Source organism: Trachymyrmex cornetzi, unplaced genomic scaffold (assembly GCF_001594075.2).
Source record: "Trachymyrmex cornetzi isolate Tcor2-1 unplaced genomic scaffold, Tcor1.1 scaffold248, whole genome shotgun sequence".
NCBI lineage: Eukaryota > Metazoa > Arthropoda > Insecta > Hymenoptera > Formicidae > Trachymyrmex > Trachymyrmex cornetzi.
This window is the reverse complement of record NW_017297144.1, coordinates 75268-91254: the sequence shown is the minus strand read 5'-3', so window position 1 is coordinate 91254 and position 15987 is coordinate 75268. Positions and strand designations below refer to the sequence as shown.

General features: G+C 36.9%; 2 protein-coding genes across 2 annotated transcripts; both read left to right on the top strand.

The window, feature by feature from the left end:
- The first annotated feature begins 4881 nt into the window (after positions 1-4881).
- On the top strand, positions 4882-11078 carry LOC108761312 (ess-2 splicing factor homolog). The gene is made up of 8 exons (XM_018507770.1): positions 4882-5099; positions 5286-6459; positions 6577-6865; positions 8065-8332; positions 8473-8887; positions 8982-9460; positions 9901-10282; positions 10584-11078. The coding sequence occupies exons 1-8, from the start codon at positions 5096-5098 to the stop codon at positions 10948-10950; spliced, it is 3378 nt and encodes a 1125-aa protein (XP_018363272.1). The 5' UTR covers positions 4882-5095; the 3' UTR covers positions 10951-11078.
- A 3567-nt stretch (positions 11079-14645) lies between these two features.
- Positions 14646-15987, top strand: LOC108761311 (uncharacterized). The gene is made up of 3 exons (XM_018507769.1): positions 14646-14666; positions 15307-15599; positions 15879-15987. The coding sequence occupies exons 1-3, from the start codon at positions 14649-14651 to the stop codon at positions 15985-15987; spliced, it is 420 nt and encodes a 139-aa protein (XP_018363271.1). The 5' UTR covers positions 14646-14648.

The window sequence follows — 15987 nt, the reverse complement described above, 5'->3', positions numbered from 1 at the left end:
CAAAACGACGACAAGCTTTTTATATCATACATTTTTATAAGATATCAACGTTGTCGTGCTATTTTTGAAAAGCTTAATTCGCAAAAAACCTCTTTCTACAATTCTTTTTTAAAAGAAAAACAAAAAAAATTTAGACAAAAATTTAGCTCTATTCTTTTAAGTCTATTATATGGATATATATGTATACTTGTATACATAATTATTATGTCGATTTACGAACCTATTATGATTTTATTGCTCTACGCTGGTTTTATATTATACATTCGTACAATGCGTACCTCGATACCTCGCAATTTGGTATCGTAATCGATACCTCTTTGGACTCGCTATGAATACGTATTACTCGCTGAAGAGACAAAAGTGCTTTCCCGACCCACGGACCAAGTCAGAGGCCCTCTGAAGCTCTGAACAGTGAAACGGCTCACATCCGAGGAAACGCATCGCGAAGCGGTGCGGATGCGACGATCAAGAAGTTCATATCCCGCGCACGAATACGGGCGCAATGACAGATTTACAGATTCCAGCCATCGCCGTCTTCCTCTACGGGGCGGATTCTTAAAGCGGAAAGCGCGTCTCAACGACCCCCGCACGCACCAACGAGCCAGTGTGCACGTCAAATCGCACCTCGACTGTTTACGCTTTACGTCTGCAACCTTTTCATTTCCTTTCCGACCCTATCTTACCGCTCGACTCTCTTTCGCTTTCACCGTCGACCGCTTTGCCTCTCTCCTCCTCCTCCTCCCCAATCATTACTCGCTTCTGTATTTTGACTTCCCCCCCAACACTTGGTAAACTTTTCCTTTTGCGTAAAAGTTATTTAAGTCTGCGAGAGAGAGAGACAGACGCGCGGGTAAACATTCCAGCGAGATTTTTATCAATTCTTATTAACTTACTCATCACATCGATCAAGCTAATCGATCAATTACAATCTTATTTATTTTACAACTTTTACTTCTTATTACGATTAGGTAAGCATTTTTGTGTCAACATTATCAACTCGCTTGCAGTATCTGTTACATATATGTGTAGAAGAGAGGTATGGGAAATTACTTGGTAAAAGTAATTACTAATTAGTTACAGTTTTTTTCTCCCAAAAAGTAATTACCATTACAAGTACTTGATTCTGAAAAATAACTCGTTACAGTTACAGTTACTGAAAAAGTGACTTTCAGTTATTTTTTTCAGCAGAATTTGCAGTAGAACATCACGAATAACATCAATACCATTCAGGGCTGCATTCAGAATCGTTATGTACTCTTATTGTTCATTTAACATTAAACAAGAATGATACTCGGGGTCATCAGAGTAACGAAACCTCAAAGAAAACGATTCTGGTTTACGTTTACACGTTACATGTGATGCCATACAATTTTATTTAAAAAAAAAAAAATAATTCTGTGGCAAAGACTTTCTTTTGAATTAGCTTCAGCACTAGCAATGAATATAAACGCAGCCATAATCAATCACATATAAGTTACGGTCTACTTGATGCTACAAATGGCAGTGTTCAGCAGAAAAGGCAGCTTTCCTAATTGATCATTTCCTGATTGATCAATTGGAATGTTTCAAAGCATTTGCAGGTCTTTGTCAAGTGGACCGCACACTAGATTGACAAATAAGTTGACAAATGAATTTGAAATATATCAAGTAATTATTAAATTAGTTATTAGTTACTTAAAAGACGTAGCTAAGTTAAGTTACAGTTACAGATGGAAAGAAAGTAACAAAGTTAAGTTACAATTATCGAAAAAAGTAACTCTTAACTGTACAACTAACTTTGTTAAAATTAAGTAACGAGTTACTTCCCATCCCTGATAGGAGATCGCCCCCTTTTATTCACGACCAAGTATATAGGTAAAGTAAACTTGTGTCGCAGACACGGTCACGGTCCGCGTCTGTCTTCGCCTGTTCCGCTTGCTTGGATAGTTTTCATTCTCTCGCCGATAGATACGTCCGTCTTCTTCCTTTTTTGAACATCTGCTTTGGCATTCGTTAAGTACCATGTACGTACTTTGGGGTTTATATTCGAAAAATATAAATATTTCGTACATATATATACATATGCACACGATCAGACTTTAAGAGCATATAGAACAGGCTTGTCCAATTTAAATTCCACTCAATGTGCGTAAGATTTCAGAGACTGTTAAGTGTTGATACACCGAGTGACTCTTATCAACCCTTAACAATTCCCGAAATCTTGCCCACATTGAATTTTTTGCGTCAATGGCTTTACGTTTTAGCTTTGGAGCTCAAATTGGACAAACCTGATAGAACAACAAAAAATAAGTCAAAAAGTCCTAATAAACATAAGTTCAAAAACGAACGGTTGCCAAGATATCTCTTGATCTTTATGTTTAAATAATACATTTCTTTCTTCAAATCGACTTAATAATAACGTAACGCAGGAAAAATGTATTTACTATTTATTTTTTAATTATTCTTATTTATTTTTATTATTCTTAAAGTATATGTTTAAAGTGTCCACCTTTCATATCTAAACAAGCTTTACATTTTCTCAAGAAAGACGCCCTCACTCTTTCAAAACGAGCTTGCTTGGAAATGTATTGTTGAAACACAAAGGCCAAGAGATATCTTGGCAACCGTTCGTTTTCAAATCTATGTTTATTAGGACTTTTATATATATATATATATATATACTGTTGTTTTTTGCTCTTATTTTTTCCTTTACTTATTTAAAACTGCATTTTGTAATTTTAATTTTTCCAAGATTGCACTTATTTAAGGTCTAAAGCCTTAAGGATTGAGAACCAATCGTGGCGGCATTTATATAATTGCAATAAAATCTTAACGTAATCATTTTACCGCGAAACAATGCATCGTGGAAATGTTGATAGAAATGTGAAGAAATGTTAATATTGGCGCCAAGCACGCGTTTTGTTAGTTATAAAGTTGTGTGATTATTACAATTATTATTGATATACGTGCTCGTGCGAAACAACCATGGCTTTTTGTTATTATTAACGGTATATATCCGATGCGAAATAACGATAATTTTTAGTCCTAGTTTACATCAGTTATTATATAGTTAATACGTGTATCAAGTGCTCGGTGTAAACTAGGCTTTACTTTCAAAGAAATTTATTATATCGGGGAATGTCAATTTTGTAGAGGCACGCTTTAAAAAAAAATGGAAACTCGCTCGGTTTTATCACAATTAAATTTATGCTTTGAGATTTTCATTGTAACGAAAGAAATGCTCGTTGCTGCATATAGAGAACATTTAGGATTTTTATTTCTTATCCGTTAACAATAATTTTGTCAAATCTGCAAATAATTTCGCTATACAAATGATAAATTGTTTCGTTGCATGCAACGGCAAATCGCAGTTGCCCGCACAATGGAGGATTCTATTTCACTTTAACAGCATATCCGCGCGTGTTCTTTATACGACGAACTGCGTACTCGACAAGAATTTTTGAGAGAGATTTCGCTGCGATATCGAATAATTTATTACGCGTTAGCAAAGCTTGATATATCGCTTTCGCGTCGAATTTAATTGCGACGTTAGCTGCTCGTTGTAGCTGCAATTGTGCGGCGCGACACAGCAAACCCTATCAATTCTTTCTGTAGGTGCATAAAATTTTTGGAAACGTTATTGTTAATAAACTTAATATATGGCTCTCTTTTCTAGCGAATCGGTTCAACAATTGCAAAGTCTGCAGATGGGAGATGTTGCGGAGAAAAGAGGAAACGGGAATTAGGTGAGGCGTAATTTGGCGATAGTTGTGGTCTCGTAGTTGACTCGCGGTCGCGACGTACTCGGCACGCATATCCTATCTCGCCGCTGGAATCCTCATATGTCTGTCAACGTGGCCCTCCAACTCCAACACCTCGGGGCTTCGCCTCGGATCGGATCACTTTGCTCGCAGCTCGCGACTCACGAGCGGGTGGCGGGTGCGCTACGTCGAGAGACGCGCACAAACGATATCTCGCTCTCGCTCTCGCTCTCGCGCGTGTCCTGTCCTATAGCACTCCCAGCACTCCCAGCACTCCCAGCAGCCCTAGCTGGACCAAAATATCACCGCGCCCGCGGCAACCAGCGGCAACTGGAGACCGGTCACCGGAGACTAGTGGGCAGGGATTCAGGGCCGTATCACGGTATATTCGCTGCAGGATGTTGTATTGAGCCCTTCAATCCTCTAGCTATGTATTAACAAGTTCATTCTCCATTCGGACTTGTAGTACTTGTACTTTGTACTCGTTTTAGGCGTTCAATTTCCATATTAAAATTATTATCTCGAGATAACGGAATTAACTACAATTGCCTATACGCGTGTAATGTCCATCCTTATCCATTCTTATACGTGTATCGTAATAAAAACGAAATGTCAAATGCATTAATTTGTTATATACACATACAATATATATATATATATATTTTTCTACTTACCACTGCTTACCACTTACCAGTCGAATTATGCGTGCAATTTTCCAACTCTACGTCCGTGCTCGTTGCAGAATCATACAAAATAAACTTTCTAAGACGCAAGTTTGCGTCATTTATTTCATGTGTATCTTTAAATGTGAAAAATACATTTAGAATTTTCATTTTTTAGCTTTTCAACTGTCGCTTTCCAACTTGCTTTCCAACTTGCTACGCGAAACGACTCGGACAGGGCGAGATGGCGACACGTGACACTGAGAGCAGTGAGAACACTGAGAACTGGTGAGAACTGAGAGCAGGCGTGCGTTGCGTATCATACGTCGGTAACGTTATTCGTATACAAATAGACTGCGTTCGGAAACATCACTCGAATTTGCACTGCGGTATCAACTGATATGCATGGTATGTACGATCATCATATGATATCATGGACGATGTGTACACTTGTACAGGATACGTGCGTACACAAATAATTTCAAAAAGACAAAAAGTATCTTCGTTAGAAAAGAAATGAGATGTGATGTGATATGCACGAGGTTGCATTCGACAGATTTGCAATAAATAAATATTGTCTGCACTACCAAGTGCTTCATATTCAAGCTTATAGTGATCTTTGAGACGAATTCCGTTACATAACCTCAATCACATTTGATCTCATTGACTAGATTCTACTTAGCGCTAATCAAAATGAGTAAGTACCAATGTAAACTTAACTCATCCTCCGATTTTACAAACAAATCAAATAAAACTCTAAGAAATGTTTTTTATTTTCCAAAATAAAAATTTCTCAAGTAGCAAGTTTTTCCAATCCTTTTTCTAAATCATTTGTCTTTTCTTGTCATTTCTATCATATTTCATATCAATTTTATTCCTTCAGATTCCATTACGGACAGCCCGGGTTCTAAAGCTCTTGAAGCCGCTAAAAATATCAAGGACTTGACTGTATTCAAAAAGCCTATCGGATCCGTTAAGAGGAGCAAAAGTGTACAACCAAAGATTTTAGATGAAGATACATATATTGAAAAAATGAGTGACATTATACAAAAAGATTTCTTTCCGCACTTGGAAAAGCTACAGGCACAAAATCAGTATTTAGAAGCTTTAGAGCAGAACGATATGAACAGAATGAGAGAGTTGTACGCCAAGTATAGCTCTGGCCGACCTGTCACCGAAAGACCGATCAGTCCAGCGACTTTCGAAACTCCGCTGCGTAGAACTGAGTCAGCCGAATCGCCGCCTACCACCGAGGCATCGTCTCAAAAAACAGACATCGTCGAGTCTGTAAATAGAAATGGTACTGAAAGTAAGATCGGTCTGGATGATTATTTGAGTAATCACACAAGCGAGGATAATGCTAGTTTCGAAGAGATGATGATTGAGGCTGAAAATAAACGTAAGCTCAAGTATGCCTGGCTTTACGAGGCAGAAGATAAGTCGAAAGCTTGGCTAGCTATCGACGGATCCTCCACCACCACCACACCTGACGTCCCAGCTATCCAAGGATCCAATCCCAGACCCAAACAAGTGGACAGTTGGACTTACAAGAATAAAAATTATATTATGTACATTCCCGACGGGGTGGAACTTACAGCGGAAGAGAAAATAGAATTGGCCAAGAAGAAACAGACTATAATGCACGAAAATACGAGATTGCGAACAAATCCGTTTAACGAGCAACAAAATAAAGAGACCATCGACGAACTCGCCAAGTCACAATCCAGAGCTAACGACGGCAAGATTGGTGTGGATGGCAAAGAGGTTGTCAGAAATGCTACGCCACGAGTGAATGGTTTTAGTTTCGTGGCTACGCCAAGTCCGAGACCGGGAGAATGCGAAAGTCCGTTGATGACATGGGGTCAGATCGAGGGGACACCCTTCCGATTGGATGGTGGTGATACACCATTGCTGAGGACGAGTCAGGGACCCTCTTTCAGAATAGCGGAACCACCGAAAAGAGAACAATTAGCATTGCAGTTGGCTGAGAAGGCTGGCGAGAGACACAGGGATCGAAAAAATAAAGCCTTGGAAGCTGCCAGGAGATCATTAGCCACGTAAGTGATATTTACATGTTATATAAATTTCGCGAAATGAATAAATGTTGCCGAATGAAATAAATAATGTATAATGTACATGTGAGAAAAATTTACGAGAGCAATTATTCTTTCCAGTCCATCACCGAGATCAACCATAGATCGTCTGAGTACTATGTCTCCCGCGGCAAGAAGACTAGCGACTCAGAAACTGCGCATATCGAATACACCATCTCCTCGACGAACGCCATTGTCTAGGACTCCGTCTGTAGGAGGTATCAGAACACCTAATACGCCACGTGCGAACGTACTGGCTAAAGAAATCATCTCTCAAAAGTCGGAAATTAATGCCACGCGGATACAAGGACCCGTACTCACCGATAATTTACTTAATCTACCTCCGCAGCGACAACGAGCGTCAGATTTCTTCAATAAATGAGAAATTGTTATATGCTGTCTGAAAATTGTATCTAGAAAGATCGCGCACGTGAGATTGTATATAGTAAACCGACCGAATTTGCTTATCTACTACAATTAATATAACATATTAAAGAGAGACAATCTCCGCGTGTGTGTGCGTGTATATATATTGTGTAAATGATGTATTTATAGCGTTTGTAATATAATTTTAACAAAATTCTTTTAATTCGAGTCTTATTGAATGTCGCTAGTCCTCTTACGATGGAATCACACGATTCTCGATTTCTTGAATAACATACGTGCATGCAGTCGTACCTACTCTGAGCATGCTAGACTTGCTAGAGAATACGTTCACGCATTGAGCGTTGCATACTGACGTGCATAATTTCTCATTTCTCTATGTACGTACATACATACAATTTTTATACACGATTTCATGCTTGTTTCCTAATTTGATTTTTAGGCTTTCTATATTTGAAATTTTTATCAAAATCATGTATTGTATCATTCTTTAATTTTCGATTCGTCGAAAAAGAATGCAAAGGATATATAAATCTTCTACAAACACTCTCTTTAACAACACTGTACAACTATGAAACAATTTTCGAAATATTTTGTATCATATACGTACGTGCGTGCGTGCGTGTGTGTGTGTGTGTGTGTGTGGAAAATGAAATATTTTACAATACTGTACATTTTACAAGAAATTCTTACCTTCAGCTTCTTGTGATACAATATTATGAAATTATCCTGAGATATTTTCCCGATATTATCTTAAGTCTTTAACATTATGTTTTATCGCATTGATGGTACATGTTAATTTGTTCCCTTATAAAAACGGTATATGGATAGCAGTATTAAAAGAACTGGGGAAAAAGAAGACTTGCGCGGTCGTAAGATTAATGATCTTGACCCGTTTCTTTCATCATTCATGGAAACCCGTGTGCATTCTTCACTCTCATCCTCTCCATGGCAGCTCTCCGTTTTGTTTATCGTTAATTACATAAATACGGAAATGAAATTAAATCACTCAAGACGATTCGCGCGTTTCCTCTACAACAAAACGGATGATTATCTTTGCGGTGAGTGAACGCACCATGAAGCTATACATATAAAACGAGCCTTTTCACACGGTTTATTCGAACGTGTGAATTCAGGAAGTGACAATAAAGCCATAATAAATTCTTCGCATAAACGTTGCAACAGGAAGTATTCGCGGGCATATCCAAGTCGTCCAAACAATCATTGTTGATCAATTGCAAAATCGCCGCGCTCGCTAAAGAGCCTGGCGGCTTATCATATAAATATAAGGTCAGGAAGAAGAAGAGGATCGAGAAGAGAGAGAGAGAGAGAGAGAGTATTATCGTTGAGACAGATATGAGGTCCTCTCTGAGCCTAGGAGCAGCCTTGCTCCTGACGATAGCGATCATCCGGTCATGCAAATCGGAACATACGTGTGGACATTTAGGCTCAGGTACGTTGATTGCATTCCTAATTTATTCGTTAATAATCGTTCCCATCGATACGTCGCGTTGGAATTCTTTGAGGAAAAAGAAAGACTCCTCTATATACATGTATATATGTGTCATGCCCATATCTCCTTTGATTCTTTAGGCACTAACGCGTGCAAATGCGGAGAAATAGTGGTGAAATCAGCAAAGGTGCAAAAACCGCTGTTCTACGCGTCGCCGGAAGCAATCAACGAAGCTGCAGTGGCACGCGAAGCGGTTGGAAGATTGTCCGTGGGAACGGATCGGTGGCAGTCTGAAAATCTGGCATCTACTCCCAAATATAAACCATATACCGGTGGAGCGTTTAGCAGCAGCAGCAGCAGCAGCAGCTCTTCAAGGTCCTCGTCTTCCATCGGAATTCTTGGAGGATCGATCGGCGGAAGCAACGCTCACTCTGCACCCTTCACTCTTGTCTCGGATAGAGTTACTTCCAATTGCGGATGCGGAAAGGGTCATTCCGAATCTCTGGAGGTTCGCGATCTCCTATCCTCTAATATTGAAGGAAAAGTCGTGCCCAGGTATTTCATACCTCATGTATTCATATCGTTTCATATGATTTCACCGTTACATTATTCTTATTTGACGATTTCAACTTTCAACGTTCGTTGACAGTTTTCCACCGATCGGCGATCTGTGTTACCCGAGCCCGCCTAGCAATAAATTCCAGGTGACCACCAAAGTGACGCCTGCATATCCTGGTAAAATCAAATGCGCCCCTCCCATTCCTTACAAGGTTTGCGTCAAAATACTCAATGGACAGATCGACGAGGCTGGATTGAGGGAACTCGGTTTAGCAACCGATGGATCAATCGGCGGGAGCGCGAGTATTTTCGACAAATATATTTCAAACGATGTAGCCAAGTTGGCTACGCGATACGGATCGCGCGCGGGTGCCGGCGCGGGTTCGACCACATATGGATCGTATTCAGGTGCCAACGCGGGTTCGATCGCATACGGATCGTACGCAGGTGCCAGCGCAGGTGCCTCCGCCGCATACGCGGGTATCGGACGATCGAGCGTTGCGACGTCGAGCAACGTCGAGACGATCCAAGGATCGAGCAGATCTACCTATGATTTTGGCGATGATGCAGGTACGTCTCTCAATCAATTTAACTTGATATATATATATATGTGTGTGTGTGTGTGTGTGTGTTTATGATTATCTATACAACTAACAATAAGATACAGAGTACCTCTTTTCTGAAATCTTTCCGTTTACCCTGCACATATATATTTAACTTGATATATATATATATATATATATGTGTGTGTGTGTGTGTGTGTGTGTGTGTGTGTTTATGATTATCTATACAACTAACAATAAGATATATACAGAGTACCTCTTTTCTGAAATCTTTCCGTTTACCCTGCACATATATTCATTATAATCAGTCAGACTTGAGTGAGAATGTAATTTCACACAGTTATAAAATAGAGTTGTAATATACATAATCCAGTTATTCATGACTCATTGATATAAAAGCAAGATGTAGGTGAGATGTAGGTAACGTTTTGCTTGTTTATACTTTAGAGCTTCCTGAAGACTATTCGTATCCTCGACTGCCAGCGGATCCGGTGTCAGTCACTTTAGCGTATAAGAATTTCTTCCCGCGTACCGTCTACTACAACAAGAGAGCATTCGTGCCGGAAGACAAGCTGGCGTTCGGTCATCGAACCGTGCCGACCGAGTCGACACCCAGCAAAAATGTGCCGGACGTTCCCGAGGAAAAGCTTCAAATCCTCAAGAAACCCATTGTAGAGTTGAAGCCGGCTCTGCCACAGGCGCCCACCACCATCGGCGCTTACGACGAGCACGAAGAAGCGAAATTGGCGGAGCTCGAGGCTATTGAGCGCGAGAGGATAAATCAGGAGGAGGTCGCCGAACGGCTGCAAGAGAACTTCATTACGTACGGGTAAGTCGAAAGAGAGGAAGAGAATTTTACGTATACAACTTCATCGCGGCTCGGACAATTCTGATCTCGATCGACATCTTCGATTCGGTGATTTTGGCAGAGATCAACTAACGACGCGATTCTCATCAGGTTCGTCCCACAATCGAATCAACTTGCCGGATATATCTCTCAACGTATACTTACGGGCGTATTCTTTACGAATCTTGCTATCATATTATATGTCTATGTTGCCTTTAAAGCTAGTATCGAGCGAATGCTAATCCCGAGATAAATATGTATTTTGGCGAATAATTGCTTTTAGAGACCTAGGATACGCGCCAATCAACACCGCGCCCTTATCGGCAGATCCTATTGGCGTATTCAACAACAATGTGGAAGACGATACCCGCGGAGCAGACTACGGTTCGGTAGGACCACCAGATCCCGATTACGTTCCTGGCAGCGTCGTGATCAATCGAGAAGAAATCGTAGGAAACAGAGGCCAAGTCGAAGATGACTCCTCGAGAAACAACGACAGTTCAGACATCTATGTTCGTCATTATGACGAAATTAGTGACGACGACGACGAGGAATATGACAACGACGAGCCCATGTCCGGTATATTCGCCAGACTGAAAAATGTCGCCCGAAAGCACGGTCGTTCGTCATCCTCGTGTGGAGCCGTATGATCTTCCGAACGATACGAAATGCGTAAAAAGGACTCGCCTTATTGACGATTCGCGATTATCGAAATGAATCTTGATTGATTCTCTTGAACGCGCGAAGACGTGTGTTGGACACTCTCCAAAATATTACACTAGTCTCAGTCCTGTGTCTTTGTGATGTTATTGTTATAAGATAATATAGCAGTTGTGCGAGAGTCAAATTGTTGATTTTATTATACAGTTCCCAAACATCCTTACCATTCTCCTCTGGTAAACAATTTTTTATTTATCAGTATAAACGGGGTGTTGGATAAGTAACGATAAAACTCTCGTATATAGAGGTAGAGCGGACTGAGTCGAAAAGCCCTCTACCATTTTACAATTTTCGCAATATAGTTGACAAAATATTAATTATTCGCCGAATATTGCTTTCCAATCATTTTTTTACCCGAGTACTATCAATTTTACAGAAAAACAACAAGTGACGAAAATTGTTTATTTTCCTCTCATAGAGTTCTGAGAATTTTTTTAGAATTTTTTAGTACCGCATTTTCTCATGTTGGAAAAATGGTTGTTGATAAGAAAATGCAGTACTAAAAAGTTAATAAAACATTCTGAGAACATTTGTAGAACTCTATGAGAAGAAAATAAACCATTTTTGTCTTTTGCTATTTTTCTGTAAAGTTGATAGTGCTTGAGTAAAAAAATTATTGACGACTAATATTTTTTTGATGAGTTTTAATAATTGATATCTAATTGTTAATTATTATTGTAAAATGGTAGAGAACTTTTCGACTCAATTTAATCCGCTGTATACCTCTATGCGAGAGTTTTATCGTTACTTATCAAACACCCTGTATATAAACATGTATAATCATACCTATAAACATCACGCATAAATATTCACAATCATATATAATTATACATGAAACATCTTTCTTTTTTTCGTAAAATTACTTTTTAGTGTACTAAAAATAATAATAATATTGAGAAAACATCGAAATTAGTTAATGGGACAACTTCCGCATTGATTGTTTGAGGAAAAATTAAATTTGAAAAAATACAAACAAATTCGTTCACATTCATAACTATGTATAATTTTATGTGATTTATATTATACGTATATGAGCAATTCTTTTATATTTCTCAAACAATTGATTTTTTCTAAAATAAACTATTTATAAAACAAAAATTTTCCCGTTTTAATTATTTTTGATGTTTTTTTTTATTATTACTATTATTTTTAGTACACTAAAAAGTAATTTTACAAATGAAAGAAGCAATATATGAATATGTATAGACATATCTCATACGTAATTAATATATATAATATATGTTTGTGAATATTTATACATGTTTATGTATATTTATACATATTTATATATATATATTCATGCATGAAAAATATTTTATCGGGCTCTCTCTCTCTCTCTCACTCAGAAAAATCTCTATATGTATGTATTGTGCGTGCGCGCGCGTGTGTTAAATATGTGATCCAACGGTCCATATGTATGCCTGTGTCCGGATAAAAGATTAAGAGAAAATCCAACTTGCGCACGTGCACAATTAAAATAATGAAATTGTCATTTATACATGTGTGTATATATTTTTAATGACACAATAATTACGTATAATTTCGTATAACTTTACAAATCAATTTTCTTTATTTCTATTTTATTCCGACATTTTATGAATCAAATTTAATCGAACATTGGAAAAATTTTCTAATAAATTATTGTACAACAAACTTTAAATACATCTAATAAATTTCTACTATCAAACAATACAATTCAAACAAATGATAATTAGAGTAGTCAGCGCAGATATAAGTCGCGCAGATAAATTTGACATTCGCTGAGGATGACTCCAAAGTGAGTTGAAACGTTTGAAATATAAATAAAAGTTCTGAGTAATTACCTACCTACATTTCTTAATTTCACGCTCATGTATCTCAGCGTTGATTCTCATTAACCTTTGTTTGAACTGTATTGTTTGTTTAAGATTGAGAGTCTCTTTCCATTATTGATATTGATTTAACTTTGTTTCTACTATCAACCTGACATGCTTTTTACTATATACAAAATTGTCAAACTTTTCTATTTTATTATGTACTTACATATACTTGCACTACTTTAATATTAATATTACTAATAAAAACTTTGTAATAATAATCTTATTTATAACAACAACAGAAGGATTTATAATAATGATTATACAGATTATCTTTGATAAAAGGTTCACTCAGACGACACGTTAAAGGTCAAACAGGTTTCCGTTTATATTCTACAAATGCGTGTAGAGAAGATTTATGATCTCCCTTCTACTTCCTCGGCCAAAACACGACCGTCAACACGTCATAAAGTGTTTCACTCAGAAAAAGGGAAGCACACCACATGGTGATGTACGATGATCGCCGCGATGGAAACAAATCTAATATATGTCTCCGAGAGAAAGAGTGGATCTCGGAGTGTGCAGCAGCTATTTAAAGATACTCCACGCGAGTTCAAGCGTTTCTCTTCGTCAAGACATCTTTTCCCTTTTCTCTTCTTTCTTCGCGAACGCGTACGTGAAAATTTACGATTCGTATGCGTCGAACTGATTTACCATATTTCATTTACATACGTGGTATATAAATTACAAACAGCAAGACGAATGAAACAAAGAACCGAACAAAACGACTGCGAGCGAAAAAAATAATAATTTATCATTTGAATACAGACAATGCGGTATATCATTTGTTTTAAATGTAAAATTCTATGTCGATATCTATAATAGATATCAAAGTATCCTTTTATCACGATCAGTTTGAATATCTTCTAACCTTTCGTAATATAAAAATATGCTTTAGAGAAATGTGCTTCAAAGAAGTATATATTCTCATGGAATCGAGAGAATAATGTTAATATTTGAGAGATTTCAATATCGATAGGTACTTATAAATTTAATCTTTTTAGCATCAATTTTTCTCATATTATTCTAATATATGTATATATATGAGAGAGTATATTAGTTGATATAGCTATCCAAATGTGAATAATATACAAATAATTGTAAATCCGTTTTTTATTTTCCAACATACTCTCACATAAAATATAAAGTTTTTGATAAATAACGTATCGATTTCTTTATAGGTAGAAAAAAATCGATTTACGTAAAGACTTCGATACACACCTTTTTCTTTTTTTTCTTTTTTTAAGTATGACCTTTTCTCTTTCTCTCTCTGCAATCGTAAAGATAATATGAGTCTAAATGATCTTATATACAATGGATTTATAAATAAATAAATTATATATATAAATATAAAGTATATGTATATACATTATATGTGTATATATATATATATAAAATATAGTTTATTATAAATTCATAACGTTTATTAGTTTATTAATAAATTAGCATACGTGGCGTTCATTTTTCATTTTTAACGATAATTATCTAGTAAGTAAGTTGATTTGAAGATCTAAGTTACACAGGAAATGAGGAAGCCTGCATGGACACGCACCAAGAAAAGTACGTGCTTATTCCATCTTTCAATTAAATTTCTCAGCCTCGCGGGACACGTAATAACGAAAAGTTATTATTTTGTTATTGTTAAAGATTTATCGCTGTGGTTATACCTAAACAGGAAATATTTCATGAATTTGTCTTCGGCGAAACCACTTGTATATCAGGAGCGCGGTGTATATGGAATATCAGTTTAGGTTTTGTAAATCCTTGTGACGATGACGGCGGTATTCAAAGTACAATTTTTTATCATTATCATCGTCTGTTTCCATTCAAAGTTTTCTTACGGCTTCAAATTGCCGTACAATGGTGTTAAAATAGTTACATACGGCGAGCCATGTCAATCACCACGTTATCTACCTGTTTCAATTGAGGTATATGACACATGATATATGTATATATATATATATATGTGTGTGTGTGTGTGTGTGTGTGTATATATATATATATACATATATCTTATCATATAGTACAGCATCCATCTTTTTTAGACTCGATGCACATTATAACTTATTAACATCAAAGAATTATCAATAATCAAGAATTAATTATTCCATTTCTTATGACGTGCAACATTTCAGGCATGCTAGCCGCCTTATGTATTATATAATAACAATATCTATATATACATCTATTCTCCAATTTTACTACATAATAAACATGTCTAAGGCCGGAATGAGACTACGCATTGAAAATTGAGATTGTAGATTGAAATTTAACCAATAAGAATAAGGAAATTTTAGCTTTTATTGCTTGGATTGGTTAAAAATTTAAATCTTTCAATCTTCAATTTCAATCTTCAATGCTTAGTCTGATTCCGGCCTAAGTAGTTAATATTGTTATTCCATGAATATGTATCAGTAAAATAATTTACAGGAACCTGCGAAGCCTGTGACGGAATTTGTTTCATCTAAATCTTGCGATCATCAACCACTGAAATTAAATTATCGAGTCATCTCTTCTAAGCCGATCCCTTATCAACCGCGAATGGAATATCCAATTTTTGTACAAGTACCTCAAATGCCACAGCCCTCGGAAATAATTACACCGGATCCTCTTCGAGGGAAATCTTATGCATACAACATCCAGGCTCTACCACCTCCGTCTGTGCCAATTTCTAGGAGATACGATTTCGATTTTCAAGTGCCATCTTCACCTTCACCAATTTCGTAAGATTTTCCTCTTTTATTCTTTCTTTTATACTATATTTATAAAAGAACAAATTCCATTCACCACAATTACAGATTATATGTATCTATACAATCCATCCGGAATTATTATAAATTATTTTATATAAATATATATGTATATATATATATTTATTTATTTGCTAGTTCTCTTTTCATTATTTTGCTAATATATAGCGAAATTTGGCATCTTTGCCAAATAAAAATTCAGATTATTTTCACTGAAAAATGTTTTATCAACAATCAACATTTTTATTTCAGAGTGCCAACGCCACAATCTGTTAATCTGTTAACCGGCCTTACCAGTAAAATCGACAGAATTTTAATCCCCGCCTGTCAAGTGACATCTAGCTGCTGTAATACGGCATGA